Raw genomic sequence first — 25,721 nt, 5'->3', positions numbered from 1 at the left:
TGAGCACCCCCCACATCTGTCCTCCACCCCAAAGAACCTACTCAGCCTCGCTCCCGTCATATGCGCTCTGTGAACTACCTTAAACTGTATCAGGCTAAGCCTGGCACACGAGGAAGAGGAATTAACCCTACTTAGGGCATCAGCCCACAGTCCCTCCTCAATCTCCTCCCCTAGCTCCTCTTCCCATTTACCTTTTAGCTCCTCTACCAAATCCTCCCCCTCTTCTTTCATCTCCTGGTATATCGCCGACACCTTGCCCTCCCCGACCCATACGCCCGAAATCACTCTTTCTTGAATCCCCTGTGCCGGGAGCAGCGGGAATTCCCTCATCTGCCGCCTCACAAACTCCCTCACTTGCATATACCTGAAAGCATTTCCCGGGGGTAGTCCAAATTTCTCCTCCAGCGCCCCTAAGCTCGCAAACGTCCCGTCGATGAACAGGTCCCCCATTCTTCTAATCCCTGCCCGATGCCAGCTCTGAAACCCCCCGTCCATCCTTCCTGGGACAAACCGATGGTTATCCCTGATCGGGGACCACACCGAGTCTCCCATCGCTCCCCTATGTCGTCTCCACTGCCCCCAGATCTTTAACGTTGCTGCCACCACCGGGCTCGTGGTGTACCTTGTCGGCGAGAGCGGCAGCAGTGCCGTCACCAGCGCCCACAGGCTCGTTCCTTTGCAGGATGCCATCTCCATCCTCTTCCACGCCGCCCCCTCTCCCTCCATCACCCACTTACGGATCATCGCCACGTTGGCTGCCCAGTAGTAGCCACCCAGATTCGGCAACGCCAACCCTCCTCTATCTCTGCTACGCTCCAGGAACCCCCTCCTTACCCTCGGGGTCTTGCTCGCCCACACACATCCCATAATGCTCCTGCTTACCCTCTTAAAGAAGGCCTTGGTAATCACAATTGGGAGACATTGGAATACAAAAAGAAACCTCTGGAGAACCACCATTTTAATTGACTACCCTGCCCGCCAGCGAGTGTGGCAACATGTCCCACCTTTTAAAGTCCTCCTCCATCTGTTCCACCAGCCGCGTCAAATTAAGTTTGTGCAGTGCCCGCCAGCTCCTAGCTACCTGAATCCCCAAGTATCGAAAGCTCCTTTCCGCCCTCCTCAACGGTAGGTCGTCTATCCCTCTTCCCTGATCCCCCGGCTGCACCACAAAGAGCTCACTCTTTCCCACATTGAGCTTGTAGCCCGAAAAGTCTCCAAACTCCCTTAGGATCTGCATGACCTCAACCATCCCCTCCACTGGATCCGCCACATACAGCAACAAGTCGTCTGCGTACATCGACACTCTATGTTCCCCTCTCCCTCGGACCACCCCCTTCCATTTCCCCGACTCCCTTAACGCCATGGCCAAAGGTTCAATTGCTAATGCAGACAGCAGAGGGGACAGGGGGCACCCCTGCCTCGTCCCTCGGTACAGCCGGAAATACTCCGACCTCCCCCGAACCCAAACCTCCTCAACACTTCCCAGAGATACTCCCACTCTACTCGGTCAAAGGCCATCTCCGCGTCCATGGCTGCCACAATCTGCCTCTCCCTCCACCGATGGCATCATTATCACATTTAGCAGCCTTCGCACATTGGTATTTAGCTGCCTACCCTTTACGAATCCCGTCTGGTCCTCGTGAATCACCCCCGCGACACAGTCCTCAATTCTCGTAGCCAACATTTTTGCCAGCAACTTAGCATCTATGTTGAGGAGCGAGATTGGTCTATACCACACTCATTGCAGTGGGTCTTTATCCTGCTTCAAGATCAAAGAGGTCGTCGCCTCCGACATTGGCGGGGGCAGAGTCCCGTCCCCCCCCCCCCCCCCTCCCTTGCTTCATTGAAGGTCCTTACCAGCAACGGGACTAACAGGTCTACATATTTCCTATAAAACTCCACCAGGAACCCATCCGGCCCCGGGGCCTTCCCCGCCTGCATGCTCCCCAGTCCTTTAACCAGCTCCTCCATCCCAATGGGTGCCCCCAAACCAGCCACCTCCTGCTCCTCCACCCTCGGGAACCCCAGTTGGTCCAAGAATCGCCGCATCCCCTCTTTTCCCCCTGGGGGCTGGGACGTATACAGCTCCTCGTAAAAGGCCTTAAATGCCTCATTCACTTTCACCGCACTCCGCACCGTAGTTCTCCTGCCATCCTTGACTCCACCTATTTCCCTCGCTGCCATCCTCTTACGGAACTGATGTGCCAGCATCCGACTCGCCTTCTCCCCATATTCATATATCGCCCCCTGTGCCTTCCTCCACTGTGCCTCTGCCTTCCCTGTGATCAACCGGTCGAAGTCCGTCTGGAGACTTCGTGTTAACCCTGAAAAGTGTGAGGTTGTCCATTTTGGAAGGACAAATATGAATGCGGAATACAGGGTTAACGGTAGAGTTCTTGGCAATGTGGAGGAGCAGAGAGATCTTGGGGTCTATGTTCATACATCTTTGAAAGTTGCCACTCAAGTGGATAGAGCTGTGAAGAAGGCCTATGGTGTGCTCGCGTTCATTAACAGAGGGATTGAATTTAAGAGCCGTGAGGTGATGATGCAGCTGTACAAAACTTTGGTAAGGCCACATTTGGAGTACTGTGTACAGTTCTGGTCGCCTCATTTTAGGAAGGATGTGGAAGCTTTGGAAAAGGTGCAAAGAAGATTTACCAGGATGTTGCCTGGAATGGAGAGTAGGTCTTACGAGGAAAGGTTGAGGGTGCTAGGCCTTTTCTCATTAGAACGGAGAAGGATGCGGGGCGACTTGATAGAGGTTTATAAGATGATCAGGGGAATAGATAGAGTAGACAGTCGGAGACTTTTTCCCCGGGTGGAACAAACCATTACAAGGGGACATAAATTTAAGGTGAAAGGTGGAAGATATAGGAGGGATATCAGAGGTAGGTTCTTTACCCAGAGAGTAGTGGGGGCATGGAATGCACTGCCTGTGGAAGTAGTTGAGTCGGAAACATTAGGGACCTTCAAGCAGCTATTGGATAGGTACATGGATTACGGTTAAATGATATAGTGTAGATTTATTTGTTCTCAAGGGCAGCACGGTAGCATTGTGGATAGCACAATTGCTTCACAGCTCCAGGGTCCCAGGTTCGATTCCGGCTTGGGTCACTGACTGTGCGGAGTCTGCACGTCCTCCCCGTGTCTGCGTGGGTTTCCTCCGGGTGCTCCGGTTTCCTCCCACAATCCAAAGATGTGCGGGTTAGGTGAATTGGCCAATGATAAATTGCCCTTGATGTCCAAATTGCCCTTGGTGTTGGGTGGAGGTGTTGAGTTTGGGTAGGGTGCTCTTTCCAAGAGCCGGTGCAGACTCAAAGGGCCGAATGGCCTCCTTCTGCACTGTAAATTCAATGATAATCTATGATTAATCTAGGACAAAGGTTCGGCACAACATCGTGGGCCAAAGGGCCTGTTCTGTGCTGTATTTTCTATGTTCTATGTCTCTCCCTGAGTACTCCCTCAGCAGGAGCCCCTGCATATCTCCTGTCCACCCTTAAAATCTCCCCCACTAACCTCTTCCTTTCCCTGCCCTCTCTCTTCTCCCTATGAGCCCTGATGGAGATTAACTCTCCCCTGACCACCGCCTTCAGCGCCTCCCATACTACTCCCACCTGCACCTCCCCGTTGTCGTTGGCCTCTGGTACCTTTCGATGCACCCCCGCATCCTCCCACACACTTCCTCGTCTGCCAGCAGTCCCACATCCAACCGCTACAAAGGGCGTTGGTCCCTCTCCTCCCCCAGCTCTAGCTCCACCCAATGCGGGGCGTGGTATTCATCACCATCTTCTTAAGGACAGGCAACAAAATACTGGCCTAGCCAGTGAACCCCTCATCCCATAAAGATATCAAAGCCCCTATTTATTAATAATCCAGTTCCAGTGTGGAGCCCTATATTACACCCAGACTCTCAAACCAAGCTCTTAATTGGATTTGTCTAATCTTTTATTGTCTTACTCCATAACTTATGTGCAAGCCCGTCTCTCATCCACAACTGGACATAACCCCTGCAGGTCTAAACCGGCCTGCCCTCCACCACTACCGTTTTCCCCCTCGCAATCCTTGCCTTGGGCACTAACCTTCTCCATGGCCTGTCATTGTCAATCGGGCATTTAAATGTACCTGCTGGGGCATGTCCTCCTTCCATTTGCCTCCTGCACTTCAGGGCCTCGGACTGCTGTGTTTCTGGATCTCAGCCGGTCCGAGTCGGAAGTCAGGCTAGACCGGCAGGGAGGAAATTTGGTGTAGATAAATGGGCACGGAGTGGCATTCTGACGCTGATTCCAAGGAAGTTCTAGTACCTTTTTCTGCAATTTCTGTTGTTTTTCTCTTTCAGACTCCTAGTATGTCTTCCTGTCTAACGAACATAGCTAAAATCTTTCTGTTCATGATATTTCTCACCCAATTCTTAGTCACTTCATGATTCATCACCTGTCTGATATCCTTCTCTTTCAGGGAAGAACAGTGAAAAGTACCATCTCTACCATTTTTTGCTCATGGGTTTTAATGATGTTGGAAGATAGGTGTTGGCCAGAACACTTGGGATAACTTCCCCGCTTTTCTTAGAAGTGGTGCCGTGGGAGATCTTTTGTGCCCGCCTGAGGGAGTGGACAGTTTCGATTTGGCATCTAATCTCAAACGGTGGTAGCTCCAACCATGTAGCACTCTCTCTTGTGCTGCACTGGAATGTCTGTCTAGATCTTTGTCTTTGCGTCTCTGGAGTGGGAATTTGATCTCTTTAGCCTTCTGAATCAGAAGCAAGAGTGGAACCTAGTGAGCCATGGAACATGTGTACGCTTGCACTTTGACGCCCAAACCTCTGTCAAATTAGTTGAAACCCTCCACTGCAGCTCTATCTAATCTGCCAACAAGGATGTTGGTCCCAACTCTGGAGATGAAATGCATCCATCTTGACTTTGTCAACCCCACACAAACAACAATCCTCTTCTCCGCTCAGCCCATATTCTTCAGATTTTTTAAAAAACTGATAAACGCTCCATTGTGCCTGTGGTATTATTTTAATTTTTTTTCCTCAAACTCTTAGATTTCTGTATCCTACTCTTCTTTTTTTTTAATATAAATATATTTTATTAAAGTTTTTCGATCAAACAAAAATTTCCCATTTTACAACTTTGTAATAATATATACATTGATGGTTTTTAAAAAATAAATAATATGCTAACTAACGGCAACTGCCAACAACAGAATAAGAAACAACAGAAATAATACCTAAAATAGTAACTTCGTAACATCTAATATAAATAACTAATATAAAACCCCTGAGGACCCAAATGAGCCCCCCTCCCCCCTGGGTTGCTGCTGCTACCTTTCCTATTTTCCCTTATCGCTCTGCGAGATAGTCGAGGAATGGTTGCCACCGCCTGGTGAACCCTTGAGCCGAACCTTTTAGTGCGTACTTTATCCGCTCCAATTTTATGAACCCTGCTATGTCATTGATCCAGGCCTCCACACCCGGGGGCTTAGCTTCTTTCCACATAAGTAGAATCCTTCGCCGGACTACTAGGGACGCAAAGGCCAAAACATCGGCCTCTCTTGCCTCCTGCACTCCCGGCTCATCTGCAACTCCAAATATAGCCAACCCCCAGCCTGGTTCGACCCGGACCCCCACCACCTTTGAAATCACCTTTGCCACACCCACCCAGAACCCATGCAATACCGGACATGGCCAGTCGATTTCGGCGGCGTGAGAGCAGCTGGTGAGTCAGTTTCAGCGGGAGCATTGCGGAAGGAGGTTGCTGGGAGTTTTTTAGGCGGGATCAGGAAGTCGACCCGCGGACGTCTGGGAAGACCCTCACCAATAAATTCTGGTGGAGAGGGCGACTTACCAGGGGTAAGCCATGGGGTACGGGCCTCTGGCACGGAGTCTGTCCCTGTTGCTCAGAAGGGAAGGGGGGAAGAGGAGCAGAGCATTAGTAATTGGGGACTCTATAGTCAGGGGCACAGATAGGAGATTTTGTGGGAGCGTGAGAGACTCACGTTTGGTATGTTGCCTCCCAGGTGCAAGGGTACGTGATGTCTCGGATCGTGTTTTCCGGGTCCTTAGGGGGGAGGGGGAGCAGCCCCAAGTCGTGGTCCACATTGGCACCAACGACTTAGGTAGGAAAGGGGACAAGGATGTCAGGCAGGCTTTCAGGGAGCTAGGATGGAAGCTCAGAACTAGAACAAACAGAGTTGTTATCTCTGGGTTGTTGCCCGTGCCACGTGATAGTGAGATGAGGAATAGGGAGAGAGCATTTAAACACGTGGCTACAGGGATGGTGCAGGCGGGAGGGTTTCAGATTTTTGGATAACTGGGGCTCTTTCTGGGGAAGGTGGGACCTCTACAGACAGGATGGTCTACATCTGAACCTGAGGGGCACAAATATCCTGGGGGGGAGATTTGTTAGTGCTCTTTGGGGGGGTTTAAACTAATGCAGCAGGGGCATGGGAACCTGGATTGTAGTTTTAGGGTAAGGGAGAATGAGAGTATAGAGGTCAGGAGCACAGATTTGACGTCGCAGGAGGGGGCCAGCGTTCAGGTAGGTGGTTTGAAGTGTGTCTACTTCAATGCCAGGAGTATACGAAACAAGGTAGGGGAACTGGCAGCGTGGGTTGGTACCTGGGACTTCGATGTTGTGGCCATTTCGGAGACATGGATAGAGCAGGGACAGGAATGGATGTTGCAGGTTCCGGGGTTTAGGTGTTTTAGTAAGCTCAGAGAAGGAGGCAAAAGAGGGGGAGGTGTGGCGCTGCTAGTCAAGAGCAGTATTACGGTGGCGGAGAGGATGCTAGATGGGGACTCTTCTTCCGAGGTAGTATTGGCTGAAGTTAGAAACAGGAAAGGAGAGGTCACCCTGTTGGGAGTTTTTTATAGGCCTCCTAATAGTTCTAGGGATGGAGAGGAAAGGATGGCGAAGATGATTCTGGATATGAGCGAAAGTAACAGGGTAGTTATTATGGGAGACTTTAACTTTCCAAATATTGACTGGAAAATATATAGTTCAAGTACAATAGATGGGTCGTTTTTTGTACAGTGTGTGCAGGAGGGTTTCCTGAAACAATATGTTGACAGGCCAACAAGAGGCGAGGCCACGTTGGATTTGGTTTTGGGTAATGAACCAGGCCAGGTGTTGGATTTGGAGGTAGGAGAGCACTTTGGGGACAGTGACCACAATTCGGTGACATTTACGTTAATGATGGAAAGGGATAAGTATACACCGCAGGGCAAGAGTTATAGCTGGGGGAAGGGCAATTATGATGCCATTAGACGTGACTTGGGGGGGATAAGGTGGAGAAGTAGGCTGCAAGTGTTGGGCACACTGGATAAGTGGGGCTTGTTCAAGGATCAGCTACTGCGTGTTCTTGATAAGTATGTACCGGTCAGACAGGGAGGAAGGCGTCGAGCGAGGGAACCGTGGTTTACCAAGGAAGTGGAATCTCTTGTTAAGAGGAAGAAGAAGGCCTATGTGAAGATGAAGTGTGAAGTTTCGGTTGGGGCGATGGATAGTTACAAGGTAGCGAGGAAGGATCTAAAGAGAGAGCTAAGACGAGCAAGGAGGGGACATGAGAAGTATTTGGCAGGAAGGATCAAGGAAAACCCAAAAGCTTTCTATAGGTATGTCAGGAATAAGCGAATGACTAGGGAAAGAGTAGGACCAGTCAAGGACAGGGATGGGAAATTGTGTGTGGAGTCTGAAGAGATAGGCGAGATACTAAATGAATATTTTTCGTCAGTATTCACTCAGGAAAAAGATAATGTTGTGGAGGAGAATGCTGAGCCCCAGGCTAATAGAATAGATGGCATTGAGGTACGTAGGGAAGAGGTGTTGGCAATTCTGGACAGGCTGAAAATAGATAAGTCCCCGGGACCTGATGGGATTTATCCTAGGATTCTCTGGGAGGCCAGGGAAGAGATTGCTGGACCTTTGGCTTTGATTTTTATGTCATCATTGGCTACAGGAATAGTGCCAGAGGACTGCAAATGTGGTCCCTTTGTTCAAAAAGGGGAGCAGAGACAACCCCGGCAACTATAGACCGGTGAGCCTCACGTCTGTAGTGGGTAAAGTCTTGGAGGGGATTATAAGGGACAAGATTTATAATCATCTAGATAGGAATAATATGATCAGGGATAGTCAGCATGGCTTTGTGAAGGGTAGGTCATGCCTCACAAACCTTATTGAGTTCTTTGAGAAGGTGACTGAACAGGTAGACGAGGGTAGAGCAGTTGATGTGGTGTATATGGATTTCAGCAAAGCGTTTGATAAGGTTCCCCACGGTAGGCTATTGCAAAAAATACGGAGGCTGGGGATTGAGGGTGATTTAGAGATGTGGATCAGAAATTGGCTAGCTGAAAGAAGACAGAGGGTGGTGGTTGATGGGAAATGTTCAGAATGGAGTACAGTCACAAGTGGAGTACCACAAGGATCTGTTCTGGGGCCGTTGCTGTTTGTCATTTTTATCAATGACCTAGAGGAAGGCGCAGAAGGGTGGGTGAGTAAATTTGCAGACGATACTAAAGTCGGTGGTGTTGTCGATAGTGTGGAAGGATGTAGCAGGTTACAGAGGGACATAGATAAGCTGCAGAGCTGGGCTGAGAGGTGGCAAATGGAGTTTAATGTAGAGAAGTGTGAGGTGATTCACTTTGGAAGGAATAACAGGAATGTGGAATATATGGCTAATGGTAAAGTTCTTGAAAGTGTGGATGAGCAGAGGGATCTAGGTGTCCATGTACATAGATCCCTGAAAGTTGCCACCCAGGTTGATAGGGTTGTGAAGAAGGCCTATGGAGTGTTGGCCTTTATTGGTAGAGGGATTGAGTTCCGGAGTCGGGAGGTCATGTTGCAGCTGTACAGAACTCTGGTCCGGCCGCATTTGGAGTATTGCGTACAGTTCTGGTCACCGCATTATAGGAAGGACGTGGAGGCTTTGGAGCGGGTGCAGAGGAGATTTACCAGGATGTTGCCTGGTATGGAGGGAAAATCTTATGAGGAAAGGCTGATGGACTTGAGGTTGTTTTCGTTGGAGAGAAGAAGGTTAAGAGGAGACTTAATAGAGGCATACAAAATGATCAGGGGGTTGGATAGGGTGGACAGTGAGAGCCTTCTCCCGCGGATGGATATGGCTGGCACGAGGGGACATAACTTTAAACTGAGGGGTAATAGATATAGGACAGAGGTCAGAGGTAGGTTCTTTACGCAAAGAGTAGTGAGGCCGTGGAATGCCCTACCTGCTACAGTAGTGAACTCGCCAACATTGAGGGCATTTAAAAGTTTATTGGATAAACATATGGATGATAATGGCATAGTGTAGGTTAGATGGCTTTTGTTTCGGTGCAACATCGTGGGCCGAAGGGCCTGTACTGCGCTGTATTGTTCTATGTTCTATGTTCTAAAACATGTGGGTGTGGTTCGCCGGGCTTCCCGCGCATCTCCCGCACCTATCCTCCGCTCCAAAAAATCTACTCAGCCTTGCACCAGTCATATGCGCCCTGTGTAGAACCTTGACTTGTATCAGGCTGAGCCTGGCACACGAGGACGAAGAGTTTACCCTACTTGGGGCATCTGCCCACAGCCCCTCCTCAATCTCTTCCCCCAGCTCCTCCTCCCATTTTCCCTTCAGCTCCTCTACCATCGTCTCCCCCTCGTCTCTCATTTCCCTATATATATCTGACACCCTACCATCACCCACCCATGCCCCCGAAATCACTCTGTCCTGGATCTCTTACGCCGGGAGCTGCGGAAATTCCCTCACCTGTTGCCTCACAAATGCCCTCACTTGCATATAGTGAAATGCATTCCCAGGTGGCAACCCATATTTTTCTGTCAGTGCTCCCAGACTCGCGAACGTCCCGTCTAAGAACAAGTCCTGCAATTTCGCAATTCCTGCTCGCTGCCAAGATTTAAATCCCCCATCTATCCTTCCCGGGACGAACCTATGGTTGTTCCTTATCGGGGACCACACTGAGGCACCCGTCACTCCCTTATGTCGTCTCCACTGCCCCCAAATTTTCAGAGTTGCCACCACCACTGGGTTTGTGGTGTATTTTTTCGGGGAGAACGATAACGGCGCCGTCGCCAGTGCTTTTAAGCTAGTTCCCCTACAGGACGCCATCTCCAGTCTTTTCCACGCCGCTTCTTCCCCTTCCCTCATCCACTTACATATCATTGACACGTTGGCGGCCCAATAATAATCACTTAGACTCGGCAGTGCCAGTTCCCCTCTGTCCCTACTGCGCTGCAGGAACCCCCTCTTTACTCTTGGGGTCTTTCCAGCCCACACAAAGCTCATAATACTCTTGTCCACCTTCTTAAAAAAGGCCTTTGTAATCAGTACAGGGAGGCACTGGAACACAAAAATAAACCTCGGAAGGACCACCATTTTAACCGCCAGCACCCTGCCCGCCAATGACGGGTGCCATGTCCCACCTCCTAAAGTCCTCTTCCATCTGCTCTACCAGTCGTGCCAAGTTAAGCCTATGCAAGGTTCCCCAGTTCCTGGCCACCTGGATCCCTAAATACCGGGAATCCCTTGTTACCCTCCTCAACGGTAAATCGTCTATTCCCCTGCCCTGTTCCCCAGGGTGCATCACCAGCAGTTCACTCTTCCCCATATTCAATTTATATCCTGAGAAGTTCTGCAAACTCCCTGAGTGTCTGCATTATCTCAGGCATCCCCTCCACTGGGTCCACGACATACAACAACTAATCATCCACGTATAATGATACCCGATGCTCTTCTCCTCCTCTAAGTACCCCCCTCCACTTCCTAGAGCCCCTCAGCGCTATGGCCAGTGGCTCAATTGCCAACGCAAACAGTAACGGGGACAGGGGACATCCCTGTCTTGTACCCCTATATAGTCGGAAGTGGTCAGATCGTTGCCTATTTGTAATCACACTTGCCACCGGGGCCCTGTACAGGAGCTGAGCCCATCTAATGAACCCCTCTCCAAATCCAAATCTCCTCAGTACTTCCCACAGGTAGTCCCACTCCACTCTATCAAATGCTTTCTCTGCATCCATCGCCACCACTATCTCTGCCTCCCCCTCCGGTGGGGGCATCATCATCACCCCCAGCAGCCTCCGTATATTAGCATTCAATTGCCTCCCTTTAACAAACCCCGTTTGATCATCATGCACCACCATAGGGACACAGTCCTCTATCCTCGTTGCCATCACCTTGGCTAAAAGCTTGGCATCTACATTCAAGAGGGAAATAGGCCTGTATGACCCGCACTGCAGTGGGTCCTTGTCTCTTTTCAGGATCAGCGATATCGTCGCCTCCGACATCGTCGGGGGTAGTGTCCCCCTTTCCCTAGCCTCATTAAAGGTTCTCTTCAGAAGTGGGGCCAGCAGGTCCACGTATTTCCTATAGAACTCCACCGGGAACCCATCCGGTCCCTGCCTTCCCTGCCTGCATGTTCCCAATTCCTTTTACCACCTCCTCCACCTCAATCTGCGCTCCCAGTCCTGTCATCTCCTGTTCCTCAACCTTCGGGAACTCCAGCTGGTCTAGGAAACGCATCATTCCCTCTTTCCCTTCCGGGGGTTGAGCCTTATATAGCCTCTCGTAAAATACCTTAAACACCCCATTCACCCTCTCCGCTCCCCGTTCCATCTTTCCCTCCTCGTCTCTAACCCCGCCGATCTCTCTCGCCGCCCCCCCTCTTCCTAAGTTGTTTGGCCAGCAGCCGGCTCGCCTTCTCTCCATATTCATACTGCACTCCCTGTGCCTTCCTCCATTGTGCCTCCGCCTTACCCGTGGTCAACAAGTCAAAGTCTGTGCAATCTCCGTCTTTCCCTGTATAGCCCTTCATCTGGAGCCTCCGCATATTGCCTATCCACCCTCAAAATCTCCCTCGACAATCTCTCCCTTTCTTTACCCTCTTGTTTCCCCTTATGGGCCCTTATGGAGATCAGCTCCCCTCTAACCACCGCCTTCAGTACCTCCCAGACCACTCCCACCTGGACCTCTCCGTCATCATTAATCTCTAGGTACCTTTCAATACATCCCCTTACACATACCCCCTCGTCCGCCAACAGTCCCATATCTAATCTCCAGAGTGGGTGCTGTTCCTTTTACCCCCCCCCCATTACCAACTTTCCCATCTCCAGGTCTGGGATGCGCCCCAACATGCGCTTCATAAAGTTCACGTCATCCCAGCTCGGGGCATATACATTCACCAGCACCACCGCCTCACCTTGCAATCTGCCACTCACCATCAGGTATCTACCCCCACTGTCTGCCACTATGGTCTTCGCCTCAAACAATACCTGTTTCCCCACCAGTATTGCCACCCCTCTATTTTTCGCATCCAAGCCTGAGTGGAATACTTGTCCCACCCATCCTTTTCTTAATCTGACCTGATCCGCCAGTTTCAGGTGCGTCTCCTGAAGCATGACCACGTCTGCCTTTAGCTTCTTTAGGTGCGCAAGTACCCTTGCCCTCTTAATCGGCCCATTCAACCCTCTCACATTCCACGTGATCAACCGGGTTGGGGGGCTCTTCACCCCGCCCCCCTCGTCGACTAGCCATCCCCTTTTTTAGACCAGCTCCTCACCCAGTTCCCACGCACCCGCTTGCCCCCCCCCCCCCCGTCGGCGCCCTCCCATCCCGTAACAGCTCCCCCTTCCCCTTAGCAGCAGCAACCCAGTTACCCCCCCCCCCCCCGCTAGATCCCTCCCTAGCTTAGTTGCTCCCCCCATATTGCTTCCGGAAGTCAGCAAACTGGCTGACCTCGGCTTCCCCCATTTATCCTTAGTCTCCCATTATGTGAGGCCCCCTCCTTCCTGCGCCCCCTTTTCCCGCCACAATTTCCATAGCGCGGGAACAAAGCCTGTGCTTCCCTCTCGGCCCCGCCCCTGATGGCGCAGCTCCCTCTCTCCTTCCCCCTCCCCTTCCCCACCGGCGCCCACATTTCTTCGTGTGTGTCCCCCCTTCGAGGGGAAAGAAAATTTTCCCCCATCTGATTCACAGTCCCTTACCACCACCTCACTACTTCATTTCAAACACTCTTTCTCCAATCTAGTCCAACTTCTCTTCAATAAATGTCCACGCCTCTTCTGCCGTCTCGAAGTAGTGGTGTTTACCCTGGTATGAAACCCACAGTCTTGCCGGCTGCAACATTCCGAACTTCACTTTCCTCTTGTGGAGCACCGCCTTGGCCCGATTGAAACTTTCCCTCCTTCTCGCCACCTCCGCACTCAATCCTGATACACGCGGATCACCGCGTTCTCCCACCTGCTGCTCCGTGTCTTTTTCGCCCATCTCAGGACCATCTCCCTGTCCTTGTAGCGGTAGAACCTCACCACTATTGCTTGAGGTATTTCTCCTGCCTTTGGTCTTCTCACGAGGACTCGATACGCTCCCTCCACTTCCAGGGGGCCAGTCGGGGCCTCAGCTCCCATTAAGGTATGAAGCATCGTGCTCACATACGCCCCAACGTCGGCTCCCTCTGCCCCTTGAAGACCCAAGATTCTTAAGTTCTTCCTCCTTGAGCTATTTTCCAGGGCTTCCAGTCTCTCCATACACCTCTTATGTAGTGCCTCGTACGTCTCCGTCTTCACCACCAAGCCCTGTATCTCGTCCTCATTCTCGGCAGCTTTTGCCTTCACTCCACGGAGCTCCATCTCTTGGGTCTTCTGCGCCTCCTTTAACCCCTCAATCGCCTGCAGCATCGTCGCCAGCACCTCCTTCTTGAGCTCTTCCACACACCGCCGGAGGAACTCCTGCTGTTCCAGGCCCCATACCAACTGGCCTGCCTCCACTGCCATCTTGCTTCTCATTTCCCTTCTTTGCCGCTGCTCCAGAGGATCCTCCGCAATCTGGTCACTATTATCTCTTCTGTCCATTCACATCCGGGGGACTCCCTTCTATGTCGCCTCACAGTGGGTTTAGCCTTCGAAAATTGCCGTTGGGGCTCCCGATAAGAGCCCAAAAGTCCGTTAAAACAGGAGGTGCCGAAACGTGCGACTTAGCTGGTCATCGCCGCACCCGGAAGTCTCTGTATCCTACTCTTAACCTCCTTTTTTTTTTTTAGCTCCTTAAATTCTCCTTTAGTTTTTGATTGCTGTTATTCTTGTAGTTTTCATTGATTGACTTTAATTTGAATTGGTTTCTAAAGCCATTTTCAAACTGCAAGTTTCCTTTTTTATTGGATATCCAATCCAATTTTATATCCTATCACTCCACCTGGTGCTGTACAGTACTTTGTGATAATTTTCCCTTCCACTTCCACTCAGCAAGCTTACTCCTAGCCTTTCATTACCTCGTGCAATTCACCATTCTTTATGGAGTGAGTGTTCTAGTTGCAATAATGTTCATTTCAACAAAGACCTCTAGAAATAAGTTTATTTTCAACCACAAATTGAGGGTATGCTCTCGCCAATTGCAGTGACTGAATGTGTGCAGATCCAGGGATCATGCCTGGGGTCCTCCTGATCCAAATGGCTCATGCCCATACTTAGGTGGTGTGTCTTTTCAAGGCACTACAATGAAAACCCATAGGTTTTTGAAATCAAACAAGCAATCACAAGCTCTCCATCAATTTGTCTGCCCCACAACTGAACACAAAACCAAAAGTGGAGGATTTAAAAAAAAAAAAATAGGTAAGGGCATTAAGGGATTTGAGCCAAAGCCGAGTGAAATTAAAATACACAGCAGTTGGCTAACTGAAGACTGAGCAAGCTTGAGGTATTGAATGGCCTACTCCCGTTTCTGTGTTCCTAAGCTCTGGGGATCCATTCAAATGAAATTGACTTACAGAAGCTTTGAGGCACTGACCAAAATTAATGGAAGCAAAGTAACAGTAATTAATAAAATAATGGCATTAAAGAATGCTAAATCCACCAGTTTAGATGGTCTCCATCCCAGGATACCCCAATAATAATCTTCTAAAGTTATGATCCCTTCCTTTAGATTGGAAAATTGTGCATGTCACTCTGTTACCTGGGAAAGATGAGAGGGGGAATTATGGACTAGCACCTGTTATCAGGAAATTACTAGAGTCCATCATTATGATAGATTGAACATCTTAAATTTTCAACTGGTCAGAGAGCCAGCATAGATATTAAGGGGTAAGCGATAACACCATAGAATTCCCACAGTGCTTGAGGGGGCCATCTGGCCGTTTGAGTCTGCACAGACCCTCTGAAAGAATCCCGTAGGCCTATTCCCCTCTCTTTTAAAGAATGGATGACAAATAATGCAAATTATACTTGCAGGAACTAATTTAATGTCAACATTTGCCACAAATTATCTTGAAATAATATGGAAAGCAAAAGCTGGAGAAAAAAAATTTGCAACATCTGCAAATATTATTTATATGGACTTGCCGTAACGCATTTGATAAAACTCAAGAGACTATTAGCTAAACTTCGAACCCATGGAATTGAAGGAAAATTGTTGACCAAGTTAGGACATTGACTTGAGTCTCAGAAATCAGCATAGGGATATAGAATTTACAATGCAGAAGGAGGCCATTCGGCCTATCAAGTCTGCACTGGCTCTTGGAAAGAGCACCCGACTTAAGCCCACACCTCCACCCTATCCTCTTAATGCAGCAACCCCACCTTACCCAAGGGCAATTTACCATGGCCAATCCACCTAACCCGCACATCTTTGGACTGTGGGAGGAAACCCACGCAGACACTGGGAGAACGTGCAGGCTCCGGACACAGACAGTGACCCAACTCAGGAACCGAACCTGAGACCCTGGAGCTGTGAAGCAACTATGCTAGCCACTGTGCGACCGTGCCTGGCCAGTATTCTAATTTAATCTGTTTTGAGGCCTCAGCTATTTGCTATATTTCCAGTTTTGATGATGGAATAGAAAACCACATTTCCATCCAAGTTTACAGATGACTGAAAGATGGGTGGCCTTGTGAAAAGTGTAGACGGAAACATAAAGCATGAAGAAAATAAGTGAGCGAACAAAACTATCTAATGGATTTCAGTTTAGGCAAGTGTGAGATCATCCAATTTGAGCCGTAATAGAACCAAAGTACTTTCTAAATGGTATAGGTTAGACACAATGGAAATCTAAAGACATTCGGAGTATCCAGATGATTAAAATGTCAGGAACAGGTACAAAATATAATCAAAAAAGGCTAATGGAATGATGTCCATTATACCTTGGGGCAAGGGGGTAGAAGCTGGGTCCCAGCTAAACAAAAGCTCCAGCTAGAAGAGTACTGTCAGCAGTTCTAAGTACCCACATCAGAATCTGTTCAGATGAAAAGTCATGGACTTGAAAGGTAAACTCTCATGGGCTGTGTGTTTCATACATTTGTTTTATTCATATTATAGATTTCAAGCACCCATAGTATTTTGCCTTTGTGTATTTGAAGTTACATCACAATTGAGTCATGAATGAACAGGCTCAAGAGGCTTAATTACCTAATCCTGTTCCTATTTTGCTGTATATATTCTTCCACTAATAACACCGGCTCAGATGTGATTAGATATTTCTAAGAATAAGATGGATATTAGCCAGACATCTTGATTGCTTCTGGGATTCATGTTTTGACAACAGGCACAGGAGTAATTTACTGTTCGAAGCATTCCGCTTTTGCATACACGCCCCGCTTTTGCATACAAGCCCTGCTGAGTTTATCTAGTTATCTTGTGGATGTGAAAGTTTTGATAACATTAAATCAATCACAGAAGCCTTCAAAAAGTGATGGGAAATCTAAAGCTTCTTCTAGTTGTAATTTTCAGCATCCCACCCTTTCTCATGCTCCATCCTCCTAAAAATGTTTATTAAAAGCTAGTAATGTTGTTTCTGTGCGAACTGGCTTTACTTGGACTCCAGAATGTCAGGCAGATGTCAGTTCACCAAATCACCCCTAAATTTGAGACCATGTGTTTTCTGAGTCCACGAAGAGCTCTGTCTATTGATTTGATTACTTCTGAACCAGACTTTACTTTTTATTCTAGCCTTTCCAAATTGTTTTAAAATAATTAGTGGCAAATGTTTGTGCTAAATTAGTTCCTGCAAGTATTTTTCTATCATCCATTCTCCACAAATGAAAATTCCTCCTCCTTCCCTGTTCTCTTTTGGATTTGGTACAACTTGAACTTTCCAATACAAAATCTAAGAGTTTTTGTGTAATGTTAATTACTAATTAAGACTATTTCCCTGTCATGATACTCTGTAAAAAAAAAAAAAATCATTATTCGTTTGTGTTTTCCCTTCCCGAACTGCAAATGAGTTTGAGTTAGGCATACCTATTAAGTTAACTTAACATGCCTTCTCTTTGCAAACAATGCTGGTGTTCCTGACAAAGTATTTGTAATTGAAGAACGATTGCTTTCCCTTCTTTTCTCGATGCCTCCTGAGTAAAATTTGCAGAATGAAGTAAAAGATTTGGGAGAAACATCACCCAAGCTCAAAATTTCACATTAATTTACTTTCTTGATCTAAAACATCAATGCGATATTGTCCAACACCATTGCTTCAGATAGCAAGCTATACCCTACAGGTAATGTCAAAAGAAACCATCTGTATATTGATTATAACGTGAACAGTTTGGTTCTGAACTAGGCAGAGAGTAAAGGAAAGACTTAAAATTAGCTTCCAAACAGGTGTTATTAGGAACAGTTGGCTGTGTACTCTTGAATTTTATTTCAACACCACCAATGTTGTCTATTAAAAGCTGAAAATCTGAATATAGTACTTGTATGATTTACTGTGGTATTGCTGTTACCGTGAGAGTAAAATGACTATTTAAATTATTTTCATACGGTTATGGAAATGTGCTTTGTAAAATAAGTGTTAATTTATGAAATATAAGCATCATTTACACAATCTTGTAACTTGTAACAAGAGATGGTACATAGTGGTCCGCTTCCACCAGCTATTTTAACTGGTGATTGATACATCGACATTGCAGGGTAACTTCAAAATTGATGTCAGGGGAAGGAAGACTAAAGTTGAACAAGGATAAGGTGCTGATAATTATTTTACATCCCAGGTTTAGATAAGGGAATAAATGTTGAGATTGCTGCTTCTGATTGATGTCCAGTAGCATCTAAAAATACACATCCTGATATGTGTGGTGAGATGATGGGTTTGACTTCTGCTGTGATGTGTTCTACTTGTAAATAGCCTGTCAATATTTATTGGGCTCTTGTGAATTTTGGTGAATGCCTGTGGAACATTACCCCATAAGATAGTTGATGCTTTTGGGAGAAGGTAAATTAAGTAGCCTAAAACAAAATGTTATTAATGAAACTCTTCTCTTTCCAGCTGGAACTTCAGATCAATTCAGATTTGGACTGCTCCAAGAAGCACAAAATAGAGAAACTTGGTTAAATGGCAAGTATTTTTCCAATCAAATCTTGGGAAATTAATGTTTAATCCAAAGAGATAAGCAGATACTATACACATGAAGTTTTTTTTTAAAGTGAATTGAGTACATTTCCTGATAAATTAGTACTTTACATCAGGTTTTCCCATTGTCGGATGCCCTACAAACATTTCTAGTGGTAATTTTAATGTGAAATGTTATGGTAAACTGGAATTTCTATTTTAAAGATGATTAAAAGTAAATTACCCACTTTCCAATTGATTTGTCCATTGAATTAATTTGTGATTTAAAAAATATATATTATTATTCTCTTTTTCACATTTTCTCCCACATTTACACCCACCAACAATAAACAATAAGCAGTAATGTATACAATGTCAATCCCCATATCATCAACAACAACAATCCCATCCTCCCACCAAACTCCCAAACAGTAGCCTGCATGTTAACATAAACAAATAACAAAAAGGAATCCAGAATCACTCCATCACCATTAACACATAACAGTCCCTCCCCTCCCCCCTAATGTTTGATGTAATCCAATTCTTGAAAGTGCATAATGAATAACACCCATGAATTGTATAACCCCTCCATCATTCCCCTTAGTTCAGACTTAAACCTTCTCAAGAGTTAAGAATTCCAGAAGTGCCCTCGCCACGCCAGAGCACAGGGTGGAGAGGTTGATCTCCATCCCAACATGATCCACCTTCGGGCGATCAGCGAAGCGAAGGCTACAATATCTGTCTCCGCGCCAGTTTCCAACCCCGGCTGTTCCGATACTCTGAATATGGCCTCCCGAGGGCCTGGGTCCAGTTTCATGTGCAACACTAGAGATTATGGACAGGACCAAAACACATGAACGTAGTTTGTGCCCCCCGGGCAACGTTCACACACATCTTCTACCCCCTCAAAGAGCTGACTCATCCTTGCCCTTGTGAGGTGTGCTCTTTATACTAACTTCAGTTGTATCAGCCCCAACCTCATGCATGAGGTGGAGGAGTTCACTCTCCGGAGCACCTCATACCAGAACCCCTCCTCCATATCCTCTCCTAACTCTTCCTCCCACTTTGCCTTGATCCCTTCCAACTGTGCCTTCTCTTCCAAAATAGTCCCATAAACTGCCGACACTAACCCCATCTCCAGTGCCCCTGTCGTCAGCACCTCCTCCAGCAATGTGGAGGCCGGCTCCACCGGGAAGCTCTGTATCTCCTTCCTGGCAAAATCTCGAACAAGCATGTACCTAAACGTTTTCCTCTGTTCCAGCCCATACTTCGCTCCCAGCTCCTTCAATCCTGCAAACCGTCCCCCAAGAAACAAATCTTTTAGTGTCTTAATCCCTTCTCCTCCCATCTCCGAAAATTTAGATCCCACTTCCCTGACTCAAATCTGTGGTTCCCCCATATCGGCTTTCCCTTGACCCTGCACCCCAACCTGAAGTGTTGGCGAAACTGCCTCCAAATTCTCAATGAAGCTATTATTACCGGACTCCCTGAGTACTTCCCCGGGGCCATCGGGAGCGGCGCTGTTGCTAGCGCCTTCAATCCCGATCCCCTGCACAAACTCTCCTCCATTCTGACCCACTGGGAATCAACCCCTCAGACCCAGCTCCGCACCTTCTCCGATGCCTTTGCCACAGACACCCTCACCGGGGCGATTGCCTCATCCACCAATGCTTTCATTGTGACCGCCATCTCCTTCCTCAAAGGCCTCCATGTGCCTCGTAACATGCTTCTCCAGCTCCACAGCCATCCTCTCGGTCATCTTTTCCACCGTAAGCAGTGCGGCTCCACCATGTGGTCCGGTCTCCGCCATCTTTTCAGCGCTTTTGCTGGCCCTCTCACTCTAATGCGGAGGGAGAAACCCGGGGGAAACGCTGAAAATAGTCAAATTAATTTGGTTTTTTTTAATGCCTTTTACAATTTTGAATTAAAGACCATTCTTTGGGCTTCGAGTTGATAGTTTTTCAGAGCTGTGACTGAACTGAAGCCAAATAATGTAGCATTGACAATTTTCCAATTTCCTCATTTTGGCATTCCACTGTGGTGCCATACCAAAAGAACCCGTATTCAAATACTGCCAAAGCCCAGGACTCCCCTTTAAGTACATATGCACTCTACTCCAATTAATGCTGCTAGCTATCATATCTACTCAATGGCACATCTGGTGTGCCATTTTGCAAGTATTCAGTTTATCATGTGGGTAAAAGAAAATTGCATTAAAAATCTGGAACACCCTCCTAACAGGTGTGGATTTAGCTCAGTTGGCTGGACAGTTGGTTTGTGATGCAGTGCGAGTCCAACAGCATGGGTTCAAATCTAATACTGGCCAAGATATTTTTATGAAGGCCCACCTTCTCAACCTTTCCCCCCGCCTGAGGCATGGTGATCCTCCGGTTAAATCCCCAACAGTCAGCTCTCCCCTCAAGGGGGAAATTAGTCTACGGTCATCTAGGAATATGGCAACTTTACTTAACTTTGTACTTGCACCAAATTAACTGCTGTGGTTCAACAAGGTGACTTACTACTATCTTCTCAAGGGCAGTTCAGGATAAGCAACAAGTTGGCCTTACTCATCCCATGAAAGAATTAAAAACTTGGAGGAGTAGTTTTCATAGAATAGTGGAAGGAGTTGTGGAATTCCGTCCTCAAAAGCACCAGTAAAAATTCCAGAAATCCGTAAACATTTGACTTTGTCACTGAGTTATTGTTTTGATGTTGTGCCCTATATAGTATAAATACCATCAAACACTGAATACTCCTTGTGTCAACAACTCTGGAGATCTTCTAGTACACTTTATGCTTGGATAAAGAGTTATAATTCATTTGAGCTTTCATTATCGTCATTTCAGCCGTAATGCCTAATTTGAGTTAATGTTCTTAATGTAATTATATTTGGGGAAAAATATAAACTATATATGGTCATGGGAGCAATTGTGCTGCATATTGGATTGCCTCCATGGTTCTTTGCATGCCTCTGCACAATTTGAATATCTAATTGTGGAGTGCATTTCTAAATACTTGATTTTTTGTTTGAAAAGACTTCCTTCGACTATAAGGTTGCTTTTCAATTTTTTTTACAAATGAGAATTAAATGTGTTTGTGAAGATAGACTGTTATGGGCCAGGGTTTAAAGAACCCCAAATGTATCATGGAGTTCACCTGACCCACAACTTTTAATAGATTGTGGTATGGGGAGCACACAGCCCACTCTACAGGTGTGGTACAGCAGAAATGGACAAGTATTTTTTAAAGCAAAACAATGTTTATTCTATGAACTCAAGGTAACCTTTTTACAACATACAGTGAATATCTTAGCAACCATTAATTCCAATACAACCCCCAAAGAATACAACACTAAGTAATCCTTAATAACTTCCCAAACAACATCCAGAAGACCAAAGGAACACCTTTTAACAGAAGCACATCAGGTTAAAGTCACTACTGAAAACATTTATAATTCTGAATTCATCAAATGATCAAGAGATAGTCTTTTCATGGCAGAGAGAACAGCAGTTCAGCTGCTTTGTCTGACTTCAGCTCCAACACTGAAAACAAAACTAAAACACACCCTGCAGCAAACAGCCTAAAACAAAAGTAAAAAGCTGACAGACATCCCAGCTCCCCACACACTCTGACATCACTGATAAACACCCATTTCTTAAAGGTACTCGCACATGACAATACCAAGCTGATGCCAACATTATTGTTTATCTTGGAGATTTCTAAATTCGAGTATGCTAAAATCTGATTATGTTGCCACAAGAACTAGGAGCAGGAGAGGCCCATGTGGCCCATTATAGCCCATTGAGCCTGCTGCGCCATTCCGTACAATCATGGACTTCAACTCCACTTTCCCACCTGCTCTCTATATCCCTTAATTCCATAAGAGACCCAAAATCTTGCCTATTCGGCCTTAAATGTATTCAATGGGGCAGTGACAACAATAGACATAGCTGGAGAAATAATAAAGGAGGGATCATTGGCTTGGAGGTCAGTTTGAGAATAGACCTGAGCAGGCCATGTTGTCATGGAAATAGGAGCTTGAGGTTCTCTGGTTTTAATTTATTTGAGATGGGGAACATGCTGCTGTTTGCTCAGAGAAGCCCTGGACCGTTCGGTGCAGCTGTTGATTGCAGTTTGGACTTTTGTGGTTTGCAGGTCTCCGAGAAGCCAACTGTTTTGTGCAGTTGCGACTTGGGAGAAATCTTGGGGAGCTGAGAAAGTGGCTGTTGATACCCTAATAGAGACAATTGGGGCTCAGAAAACCTGGGAGCCATATATAGCTCAGTGTGGCCGGGAGAAGCGTTCAGAGAAACCAAGGGACAGTGCCAGCCTAGTAAAGCTCACCGTCTAAGAGTTGGAATTGTGCCCGTAATTAGAAGTTTGTGCAGCTTTGTGAATCTTGTTGAATGCAGTCTAGAGAGAAAAGATTGAACCATCAGGGGATGAACAGTCATTGAACCAATGAGTCGCAGCAGCTTTTGAGAGAATTCAGTGGCTCAGTCTTTGAAAATGAAGAGTTGAAATCCCTCCTGATGAGAGTTTCTGCAAGATGTTTGGATTCATGGTGATCACTGACACTTGCTGAGAAATCTGTGGGATCTGTCTTTGTAACATCTGCCATTTAATGTGCTGTGTGGGGTGTTCGACCACTGTTTGCCTGTTAATTCATATTTACTCTGTTATTTCTGATTGTTAGAATATAAGATATTTATTATAAAATGTTTTACTTCATGACTTTATTAGTAAAACTTAATTTTGTTTCTTTAAAACCGTGGGATCTTGTAGTGTTTTTCTCCTAGTGGCTAACTAGAATTTTTTTGTTTACCTAAACGCACAAAAACATCACTGATCCTTAACCGGATTGCAAACCCCAACTGTTAACACTGTGCTCCTCCAACACCTCTCCACTGTTCGGTGAGACTGCACTCAGCTGTTCCTATTCTTATCAATCTAATTTTAACCAGAGAATCACCCACTGTGACTTTTCTTTCCGTACCCTCACCATTACCTCCACTGACCCCAAAATTCTATTATTTGTACCTTTGTTTTCCAATGGTGTCACGGAGGAGTAATATGTAGATACAATTACAGTGTCAGTTTACACGTGTATGTTGATGACGTGCACTATTTGTCCAACACCCAGTACTGGATGAGCAGAAACTTTTACAACTGGATATTTAGAAGATTGTAGCCGCTGTTTTCCGTCCCCATTGCAAACTCCATTACCTAGCTCTCTCTGGCAATTATTTGAGGCTGAACTATACTGCCCACAACTTTGGTGTTATATTTGACTCTACTTTTGCCCAGCTCATCTGCTGAAACTCTTTTCTATGCCTTTGCTACCCCTCAACTTTCCAATGGGCTCCTGGACATCATCCAATGTAATCTTGAGCTCACCCAAAACTCAGCTGCCTTGGTCCTAACCCACCTCTCACCACTGACCTACATTGGTTCCTAGTTAAGTAATGCCATGATTTAAAAGTTTTCATTGTTATTTTCGAATTCCTCCAGGCTTGACTGCTCTCTATTTTTCTCTAATTGCCGCCGAGATATCTGTGCAACTTAATTCTGGCCTCTTGATTTTAATCGTTCCACCATTGGTGTACATGCCTCCAGCTGTCTGGGCCTCAAACTCCATCCATCCTTCTTCCTTTAGGATATTCCTTAAAATCTTTCCTCTTTGGTTATCTGCCCTGAACTCTACTTATGTGACTCGGTGTCAGATTTTGTTTTAAAATATTGCCATGTGACTTCTTGGGATGACTTATTGTGTTAAAGGTGCGATGTAAATATAAAAAAGACTTGCACTTATATAGTGCATTCGTTTGTGACCACAATATTTTCCAAAACACTTTATGGTCAATGAAGTGTAGTTCATCTTCTAATCTCAGAAACATGGCAACCAGTTTGTACACTGCAAGTTTCCTCAAACTTAAATGTCATAATTACCTGATCATCTGTTGAGAATCTGTTTTGTGATGTTGATTGAGAGAATCATAGAATTCCCACAGTGCAGAAGGAGGCCATTTGGCCCAACGTGCTTGCACCGACCCTCTGAAAGAGTACCACCTGCCTTTTCCCTGTAACCCCATAACCCCACCTAACCTTTGGAGATGGAGACTAAGTGCAATTTAGAATGGCCAGTCCACCTAACCAGCACATCTTTGGACTGTGGGAGGAAACCGGGGGAAACCCACGCGGACACGGGAAGAATAGGCAAACTCCCCACAGACTAATCTGAGGCCAGAATTGAACCCGGGTCCCTGGCGCAGTGAGGCAGCAGTGCTAACCACTGTGCCGCCCTTCGATTTTTGTATGATTAAAGTTAGCATTTCTTTAATAATTAGATAGTGAAGGTTACTGTCCTGCTTTTTTGTTTTGTGCTATCTGTCCCTGCACTGCGGCCACAACAGGAAAATATGATTGCAATAGTTAATCTCATAGCTGATGCTGACACAAGTCTGGTGATCCTCTACCATAATTACTTTGAGACATTTATCAGAATTTTGGATTTGTGCTCAAGTTTTGGAAGTTGCAACTGAACAGTTAATTCATAACTGTCTGCGCTAGGAAGGTTAAGTTTAATTTGCTCTCTTCCAAGAGGCAAAGTATTGCACAGACGGCAAAGCATTTGGATAACATTCTAAAATGTGGTGCAAATATATTATGGTCCAGGGTTTAGAGAACCCCAAAGTGTATCATGGAGTTCATCTGACCCACAACTTTTAATAGATTGTGGCATGGGGAGCACACAGCCCACTCTACAGGTGTGGTACAGCAGAAATGGAAAAGTATTTTTTAAAGCAAAACGATGCTAATTCTATGAACTCAAGTTAACCTTTTTGAAACATTCAGTGAACATCTTAGCAACCATTAATTCAAATACAACCCCAGCTCCAACCACACTGACATCACTGCAGTAGTAAACGCCCATTTCTTAAAGGTACTCACATGACCCCCCCCCAAGTAAAAAAATAAACCATCAACTTCAAACCATGGTTTCATTTTTCACCTTTTCACTATCCTTTAAGAAATGCACACAGTAAATATACTTTTTCGTTTCAAAAAACAACACACCCAAACAGGTATAATAATATAGTTCATTTTTTTCCAGTTCTTCTTCCTCCAACTGAAATCCTTCTCGATGGACAGTCTCTTAGAACAAGAAGGTCGCTGCACGATCCATCCATTTCTCTACGCCTCGGCATTTCTCTTTAGGTCCCTTGTAAATCTCCAACACATGAGCATTGGTTATCCCAGCTTTCAGGCAGTCAAATGCCTGTTGAAACTCCGCTGCCATTGAAATTTTTGACGTTTCTTCAGCAAGTCCATCAGTGGAGCAATCACGCTACAAAACCTTTGCACAAATGTTCAATCAAATCCACTCATGCCAAGAAATCGCATTATTTCCCTT

The 25,721-nt window shown here is 46.3% G+C and overlaps 1 protein-coding gene across 1 annotated transcript in view; it reads left to right on the top strand.

Annotated features, from left to right (window-relative positions):
* zbtb10 (zinc finger and BTB domain containing 10) overlaps window positions 1–25,721 on the top strand; it is a 142,073-nt gene that overhangs the window by 79,051 nt on the left and 37,301 nt on the right. The window contains exon 3 of the mRNA XM_072467495.1: window positions 18,245–18,313. Within this exon, the coding sequence (XP_072323596.1) occupies window positions 18,245–18,313 (69 nt within the window). The remainder of the gene's footprint in view (window positions 1–18,244; window positions 18,314–25,721) is intronic.

This window comes from Scyliorhinus torazame, chromosome 11 (assembly GCF_047496885.1).
Source record: "Scyliorhinus torazame isolate Kashiwa2021f chromosome 11, sScyTor2.1, whole genome shotgun sequence".
In the NCBI taxonomy this organism is placed as follows: Eukaryota; Metazoa; Chordata; class Chondrichthyes; order Carcharhiniformes; family Scyliorhinidae; genus Scyliorhinus; species Scyliorhinus torazame.
This window is presented reverse-complemented; position numbering and strand designations above follow the sequence as displayed.